The following is a 9,346-nucleotide window of genomic DNA, read 5'->3' as shown; positions in this document are numbered from 1 at the left end:
AATTCTCAGAACGTATCTGGAATAATTTATAAACAATCAGCACTATTAGTTACTATAGGATTCTGACGATGGTGTATAACACACTGATACATTGGGTTTTTGGACTTTATCCATCGTCCTGGTTTTTAAGATAACTAATAAAAACACGACGTTTCAGAAACTGGATCTGTTTCCGTCCTCATGTGAAGGAAAACACCTATTCTGTTGGGTCCGTTAGAAAGAGCTGGATTGAGTGATTGAGGCTAGCTCTTTCTAACGGACCCAACAGAATAGGTGTTTTCCTTCACCTGAGGACGGAAACAGATCCAGTTTCTGAAACGTCGTGTTTTTATTAGTTATCTTAAAAACCAGGACGATGGATAAAGTCCAAAAACCCAATGTATCAGTGTGTTATACACCATCGTCAGAATCCTATAGTAACTAATAGTGCTGATTGTTTATAAATTATTCCAGATACTGTCAGTAAAATGTAACATACATTGTTCAGTTGTGTACCTTACTGTGGTTGAACAGAAATTGAAGGAACACTTGTGGCTGGCTAACCACATGTAAATTGTGATTCTTAAAATAAATTAGGTACTTGCTGTCAGTGTGGTGGGCTGTGTTTGCATTATGCAGTGACTCCCTGAATGTTGCCCAGTATTTTGTTTGATGCAAAGTTAATCACAATGGCAGAGGATGTAAAATACTAGTATGCAATTTGTCTACCTCTTTGGGAGTAATGACAAGCCGTGGATGAATGGAGAGGGGGGTGGCGTTAGGAGCATGAATCTGCAGCGTGCTCGGGCCCTGATGAGGCCCTTGCATCATCTGATGCGAGGGAAGATTTCACCATGCATGGTCTGCACCTAAACCCTTGTAGTAGGAAGAGAACTAACACAACTTATTGCTGAGAGGGTTGTTGGTGGTTGTGCATCAGGTATAACCAGTATTCCTGTTATAACCCATGCTAAGGCTTCTCCTTTCTTAACTAAAATTAAAAAAAACACAGAAATGCTTAACATACAATAAATGCAGTCCTGCAGCCTTGGAAATTAACAAACTGAATGCATAATCATCCAACTCATAAAATATCTTTCACCAGAATATCAGAGGATTGAGAGGCAGAAGTGGTGAATTAATACACTCTTTTGAAATAGACAACAGAAACCTTCACATATTATATTTAAGTGACCATCACATGGTTGAACAGAAGCTGCAATACTTCACAAAGAATGGGTACACGTTAGGCTCCAACTTCTGCCGAAAATGCATACAGAGGACGGGGGCATGTATTTTTGTTAGGACAGATCAACGTTTCAGTAAAGTTTATATTTCTCATCACTGTAAGGAGCGGGGCTTTGAAATTTGTACAATTCATTTAGAAACTAAAACAAGTATCCCAGTTATTTTAAGCTTTTACAGAACACCTTCAGGAGATGTTAATGAATTCAGAGGAGAATAGATGCAACTTTAAAATATCTGGACAGTCTATAATTTGCAGAGACATAAACATGAACTATTTAAATGAAAATAACCAAAGGAAAAACAAGTAAAATCTTTACTGAAGATATACAGTTTGTCATGAACTGTAAATTTTGCAGCAGGAATAAAAAAATTTCTCGAGTACAGGCATTGATAATATTTGTATAGATAACACAAGGTTAAAACCTTCCTGTACATATCCTATAGCCAGCAGTCTTTCAGACCACAGTGTTCAGTTTCTTACAGTAAATAATATTACTACAAAAGTAAATTTAATACTCTTGAAACAGAGAACCAGAAAATAAATAATTAAACCATTGCTCTTTTTTTCAGCAACTATTAGAAAATGAAATATGGGAACCTGTTATTAAAAATAAGGATGCAAACTATAAGTTTAACTCTTTTTTTATATATTTTTCTAAACATCTTTGAAGCTAGTTTTCCTATTCAGAATAAAGCTGTAGGTATAATAAAAATGACTGGATTACACAAGGAATAGAAATAACTTGCGAACATAAAAGGAGTTGATATGTACAGCAAGAACAGTAACAATCCCCACATGAGAGCATATTACATTAAGTACTGCAAAACCCTGAACAGAGCTATAAAAGAGGCTAAAAGGTAGCATTACTGTATGCTTATAGAAAAATTGAATAATCAGATAAAACAACCTGGAATACAATAAAACATGAAACAGGAAAATTACATCTGACTGAACAGATTCCATCTCATCATATAAAGAATGAAAAAGTAAAGGCTTCAGAAGTAATTGCTGATGCCTTCAGCCTTTATTCCTGACAGTTACTGAGAATCTAAACTTGCATCAGGAAGTGGCAGGTGATCCCGTTTCATTTTTAAAAGAGACAGTTCCTAAAAAATTCCCTCATATTAAGACCATTCCAACCACTTTGTCTAACCACTGCTGGAATAACAAGTAAAGTTCTGAAATTGCGTGCATCTTTACTCAGTCACCTATTAACTCACATTCATAATTGTACACTGTTCACAGAGAACTTTCGTGATTGTCTTATGATTTTGGTAGTAAGACCACTGTACAGAAAAATGGGACAAAACTAGTAGGTCAAATTACAGGCCAATTTCTTTATTAACTACTTTCATTAAAGTATTTGAGAAAGTTAAGCACGGTAGGTTAAGACATTACTTGTATTTGCAGACTAATAATGAACTAGTCCCAGAACAGTTTGGCTTCAGGAATGGAATATTCACTGAACATGTAACATTTAAGCTAATAGACTGTGTGTATTAAAATCTGTTACTCAAAATATGCATGTTGGTTCAATATTTTGTGATTTGGCAGAAACTTTTGATTGTGTAAATAATGAAATTGTATTAACTAAATTACATTTTTTGGGCATTCAGAAAGCAACAGCAATTTGGTTCAGATCCTACTTAGCAGAAAACAAAAGATTGAAATAAAATCATCAAATTCAACCCAAGGTACCTACAGAACGTGGGGAACAGTTAAAGCATAGAGTTTCCCAGTGGTCAATTTTAGGGCCTTTGCTTTTAATAATCTATATAAATGACTTCCGACCTACTAGAACCCCCTATCAGCACCCATAATATTTGCTAAAGGCACTAGCGTCATAATTTCTTGTAAAAATTTAGATGATTTCTGCATACTGTCAAACAGAGTTCTCTCTCAAATGGTTTTCTGCAAACAAGCTGTCCCGTAGTCTAGCTAAAACAAAAGTAATAAATTTTTACTTGTTTGATTCTGGTCCGTCACACTAACAGTATCATAAGAGGTTAAAGAGTTCCATCCAGTGTGACTAGTAAAGATTTATCTTATTTCATTCCTTCATCCCTTACATGTTTCAGTCTTTACAGACCATCCTCAGAGGGACATCAGTACAATTGGAAGCCACTATTACAATATGTTTATGAATGTTAAAATATATGCATATAATGTTGATAAAATACATTGGATATAAAATCTAATGTTTTAACAACTACAGCAGCTGCTTTAATATGCTAAAATATTTACAATTAGTTTGTTAAGATTTTTGTTGGAAATTGTAAACCAAGTTGGTTCATGTCCATTTTTATTATTTCCACCTTGTAGTTCTCGAGAAGAGGATTCTTTAATGTCCTTCTGTAGGTGTTTGTGGCATGCTGTGTTGTATATATAACATTAAACTTCATTACAAATAACGAAGGAACATTTTCAGACCAATGCATGTGTACACAGTGTTAACACAAGCCAGCTGCTTACTTCTCATGCTTCAGAAAAGTGCATATTGTGCTGGGATCAAAATTTTCAGTAATCTGCTATCTGATCTCAAGAGTCTTATGAATAAAAAAGCACAATTTAAAATATCACTAAAATAATACTTAAGCACACACTAATTCTATACTGTTGATGAAAACTTGCTGTCTAAAAAAATGGCTCCTCTGTTTGAAGGTTGTGTAAGTAGCATAAGTTGACAGTATTGATGTATGTATGTGGATGTATTTTTGAATGGCCTTATGTGTTATCAGTGTGTATTCTTGGCTGTTCTTATATGAAAATTTCACTTGTACTGTGCATGTGTTTTTTGTATGTGTATGATATATTNGATTGAGGCTAGCTCTTTCTAACGGACCCAACAGAATAGGTGTTTTCCTTCACCTGAGGACGGAAACAGATCCAGTTTCCGAAACGTCGTGTTTTTACTAGTTATCTTAAAAACCAGGATGATGGATGAAGTCCAAAAACCCAATATATCAGTCTAGCCATTAAGTTGGCTACTTAAAAAATATATCAGTTGTTGGAAGGTTTTTGTATGTGTTTAAATGGAATTGAACTCTGAGAATATAATAAACTTACCTTTGCATTACCAGTAATTCCAAATTTACAAAATATTTGGCATTCCTCATTCAGTTTCCTGTATGAATAAATATGTGATAAGCAATTCTTTATGTCAGAATTTCAAGTTAAAAAGAATTTCAGTTTAACAAATATAAATTGAGTTTTTGTTTCCCCCCCCATTTATGTGCGGTGATATGTCTCATGCAGCTTTCTCACTGTGTAATATCATCTTTTATTCCTCCTTGCATGATATAATAGTGTGATGCACACTTCTGCTGCATCATGAATGAATGAATGAATGAATGAATCATATGCATGCATGCATGTCAATTTTGCTGTAGAATAACATATTTGACCTGTTGACAGGCTTGTTTTCCCCTACAAGTGGCTCTGTCCACATTAATGGCTATAACATCCGTGATAATTTGGATGAAGTGCGGGAAAGCTTGGGACTGTGTCCACAACATAACCTGCTATTCACAGATCTCACCGTCTTGGAACATCTGCTCTTTTTTGCAATGGTAATTAGTTTTGTGTTTCAGACCTTTATGCATAGAGATTGCAAATAAAACATTTTTCAAGCAAGTTGTAAATTAGCACAACTACCATGTGATAAACGATAAGTGTCCACGCTTACTTTTGTAAGAACTGGTAAAAATATTTTTATTTTGCCTTTCATTATTCTTGTTTAACCTTGCACTTTAGTAAAAAGATATAACCACCTATTTTGTTTTCCTTCCATGTTGCAGTTAAAAGGTTCCTCTAGATCTGAAGCTAATAATGAGGCCAGGAACCTCCTGCAGAAATTAAACCTAGAAGACAAAAGGAATAAGTTGTGTTCGACTTTATCAGGAGGTATGAAGAGAAAACTATCCCTTGGGATAGCATTAATTGGGGATACAAAGGTAAGGAGTCATAGCCGAAAAGTCTCATATTTTGGTTACTTCCTTACTGCTGCAATAATTAAATTTTAATTATTGTCTCTTCTAGGTCTTGATGTTAGATGAACCAACTTCAGGAATGGATCCAGAGGCCAGGAGGGAAATATGGGATGTCTTATTGGTATGAAAATGAGTTAAATTTGCTAGCTAATATAACTTTTTCCAGTACAGAAATATCTTAAGGTACTAGCAAATGCTACCAGGATGTAAACTTCCTTTATACAGGCTTGGATATTATTGTAATAGATGATGTATTGCGTCAATTTTCTGATCTTTGATAACTTCTTTTTGACTTGGTGTCTTTATCATCAAAACATTATAATGGAACACCACTGAATTTCAGTGTATGGCGAATTTAGTGCATGTTGAATATGTAATACACTGAAATATTTCAAGCATTTACTTTATTTCCAAATTTTTCATATGTAGTAGATTTTGTCTGATGATGTGTTCACAGTCAAAATGTGTTGAAAATTAATATATAGTAAAATTTTACCTGGGGGTGGGGGGTGTGGATTGCATATTGCATTATAACATCACAGATTTATTATATGAACTACATGGTCTCTTATTGCCATGGTGGCTAATTATTTTGTAATTAACACTTTTGGTAGTTTGGAAATGTGTTATTGCATGTAATCTTTCCCATTCTGTCTTAATTGTTTATCTTATATCCCTATTAGAATATGCGAGGTCAGCGGACTATCCTTATTACAACACACTATATGGAGGAAGCAGATGTGCTTGGAGACAGAATTGCTATCATGGACCATGGTCGAGTACAGTGTTATGGTACTACTTTGTTCCTCAAGAAACTATATGGTTAGTATGAGCTAAGTTGGAATTACATTTACTGTCTTAAGTAACTGTATCATTTCTATTGTGTGGTCATCTTGGCATACACGCGAGGCCTGGCTGTCCTTTAAAGCAGGGAGCAGTAAGTTTCTTGAATGGATTATGACAGTTGTGGGTGTGTGCCACATCCAGTCTTAAATCAAACAAGTTAGTAAAGAGTGACACCCTTCATTTCCAAAATCCAAAAGATTTTGAGTAGCACCATCAGCTGAAAGTTCTTATTATTTGTTTCTGGAACCTAGGCAGGCTCATAGTGCCAGATTTCCTGCAGAAGGAATCCACAGTAAACAGAACATTTTTAAAATTTATGAATCCAATTATTACACAAACATGATAACAAATTACCATCTGAGGACACTTGAAGTATGATGATACATGCCAACATACCTCTTGGAAAACAGCTGCAGCATTCTAAGAACAGTCTGTATGGGTTTTTCCTTACCTGCCTTCTTCACCAGACCTCACACTGAGCAGTTGCTGGCTTTTGGATCCTGCTGAATTTGAGTGGAATCCACATTTTGTGTAGGAAGTTGCAGTGTGTAGTGCAAAATTGGGACCAGCCATGGTATTGGTGAATCATTGAAAGACATATATTAAGAAAGAATTACTTTGAATTTATTGTTCTGTAAAGCAGTACATACATTTGTTAACACTATTTTCATTTGAATTTATAGACGTGTATAACATTTTGTTATTTCTGGAATCACCATAATCTCTAGTATGCTTATAAGGCTAAAATGTATCACAACACATCTGAAAATTTTTGTGCCCATAGAGAAAATTTGGTTTCTCTGCCAATGGAATAGAATTTGTTTTGGAACTTGGAATGTTTCAGGAACGGGATACCAGTTAAATCTGTTGAAGAATGAAGGTTGTCATGTGGCCAAGATAACAAATACAATTAAGCCTATTATTCCTGATGTGAAGGTGAAGAGTGAGATGGGCTCACTTTTGTGTTATATGCTGCCTTCAGAGCAGCGTAACAATTTCCCTCGGCTGTTTGATATCTTGGAACAAAATAAACAACAGTTATGCATATCTGGCATTGGTGTTTCCATCACCACACTTGAGGAAGTATTTCTGAGGTTGGTTGGTTTTATGTTTGTAATATTACACTGAAAGTGAAGCTGACTTCTGTAGAAACTGAAGCATATTTTAAGGGCTTTGCCTAACAACTGCCCTTTATTGTATTACATATTAAATTGTTATTAATTAGAAATGTTCTCAGATTCTTGTTCTAGAAATTTTCTCTTATTCTTATGACTGTCACAGTTTGACTTAGGAGACATTAATATACAAGACATGAATTTGTCAGATTTCTTCACCAGTAAAGGCACCTAATAATTAATGCTTCCTTTCATGCGAGAACGTGTAATTGTACTGTTATACTTGAAATTTCAATGTGATTAATTTTCCAGGGTAGGAAAAGAAGCAGTAGATGAACTTGATGGACAGACCAACTCAGAATCAGATGTGGAATATACGAAGTTGTACGGCAGTTCTGAAGGTATGGAAGACCTCCCTCTTTTAGTTACATAATATATATGCAAGCATATGCAGCCCAAATTATTTACTTTCAAGAGTGTCATAGTGATTCAGCACAGTACCTGCTACAACACATTATTATAGCTCCCTCATTGCCTCTGATGGGTTTTAGATATTACTGTATCAAAGGTAATTTTCAGCAGTGATTTAACTCTTATAAATTGAGTCATTTTATTGCAAAATTATCTTCGTTCCCACTCTACCCAACATTAATATATCCAGCTTGTATTTAGAATGTATCCAATGTACGTAGGTAAGTCAAAAATTATCCACACTCTTTTTTTTTTTCCAATCCATATATACAAAAGTAGGGGTTGAACAAGTACTTCATTTTTCTACATAGTCTCCTCCCTTTTCGATGCACTTGGTCCAGGGGTCCAAAACCTTGCGTATTCCCTCCACGAAGAAGGTTTTCTGTTGGTCCCGCAACCATTTATGCACCACTTCCCCCACTTCTTTGTCCGTAGAAAATCAAAAACCTCGTAAAACATCTTTGAGTGGTCCAAAGTGGTGATAGTCGGAAAGGGCGAGATCTGGGCTGTAGGCAGGGTGTTCCAGCACCTCGAAACACACATGGTTAATGGTTTCAATGGTCTGGCCGTCCTTGTGTGAGTGTTCATTGTCATGCAGCAACAACACTTTCTTCGACAATAGGCCTCGGCGTTTGCTGCGAATTGCTGGCTTCAGATTGTTGGCCAGCAAATCACTGTATCTTGCACTGTTGATCGTACACCCTTTTTCCAGGTAGTCTTCCAGTATAGGCCTTTTTGAGTCCCAAAAAATGGTTAGCATCACCTTTCCCACGAAAGATTGTGTCATGAATTTCATCTTCGTTTGCGATCCCAGGTGTTTCCACGCCATACAATGGCTTTTGAATTCTGGCTCATAGTGATGAACCCACATATGAATTTCAGCCCCTGACACACTTTCCAATCAGAGAAATTGGATCACTATTCTTTGTTAATCATTGGTGCACACTGCTAGCAGAGCGGCCATGTTTACACTATCACAGCATCAAGGAAAATGATGCGATCAAGGTAAAACTTCGATCACATGACCACAGTAATACCAACTCTAACAATGCATGCATAGGAGGCAGTGTGACAAACCTAAAGATGTGTTATGGAGAAAGTGTGAATAATTTCTGACTTACCCTCGTATATCTTGGGCATTAAGCCAGCTATCATAACATCTGTTTTGCGGTATTGTCAGTCCTTCCAATCACAGGTACATGGTCATGCTCTCATCTCATTTGATGATGTAACTACAGTAGTTGTGTCCACATGGGTAATTAACTAGAACTGACAGAGCCATTGTTTTTTTTTAATATTAGGTGTGTACATGCACATGTAGCATTGATGAGCACAAGCAGCTGAGTAAACTTAATCTATTCAATCAAAGGCTTTTTATCTACATGTGCCCAAAGTCATAACTTTGTGTTTGTTTGAGAACCATGGCCACTGGTTTAGTTCAGATCAGAAGTTTGTTATTTAATTGAGCTGGAACAGAGTGATAGCTGTTGCAGTCTTCAGAAGTAATTCTGTACCCATTATGATTTTGTCAAGCCACTTTCATTTTGGTTTAGCACAGTTAATTTTATTTTAAGCACAACATTAACTTTAGGCGTAAATGAACTTATATTTTTTTTTTCTGTTTTTAAGTCAGTGCACAAATTTTGACAAACCTGGCAGATGTTTTATGCAGTTATTAACATATGTGTGTTGCTTAA

General features: G+C 35.7%; 1 protein-coding gene across 4 annotated transcripts in view; it reads left to right on the top strand.

Moving 5' to 3' along the window:
• Window positions 1-9,346, top strand: part of LOC111875446 (ATP-binding cassette sub-family A member 2) — a 59,400-nt gene that overhangs the window by 20,339 nt on the left and 29,715 nt on the right. For all 4 annotated transcript variants that reach the window (XM_023871701.2, XM_033755821.1, XM_033755820.1 and 1 more), the window contains 6 exons: window positions 4,643-4,797; window positions 5,026-5,181; window positions 5,267-5,338; window positions 5,901-6,039; window positions 6,908-7,157; window positions 7,491-7,579. In XM_023871701.2, the coding sequence (XP_023727469.1) occupies window positions 4,643-4,797; window positions 5,026-5,181; window positions 5,267-5,338; window positions 5,901-6,039; window positions 6,908-7,157; window positions 7,491-7,579 (861 nt within the window). The remainder of the gene's footprint in view (window positions 1-4,642; window positions 4,798-5,025; window positions 5,182-5,266; window positions 5,339-5,900; window positions 6,040-6,907; window positions 7,158-7,490; window positions 7,580-9,346) is intronic.

The sequence above is a fragment of the Cryptotermes secundus genome, unplaced genomic scaffold (genome assembly GCF_002891405.2).
Source record: "Cryptotermes secundus unplaced genomic scaffold, Csec_1.0 scaffold304, whole genome shotgun sequence".
Lineage (NCBI taxonomy): Eukaryota > Metazoa > Arthropoda > Insecta > Blattodea > Kalotermitidae > Cryptotermes > Cryptotermes secundus.
The sequence above is the reverse complement of the archived record's forward strand: the minus strand, read 5'-3'. Positions and strand labels throughout refer to the sequence as shown.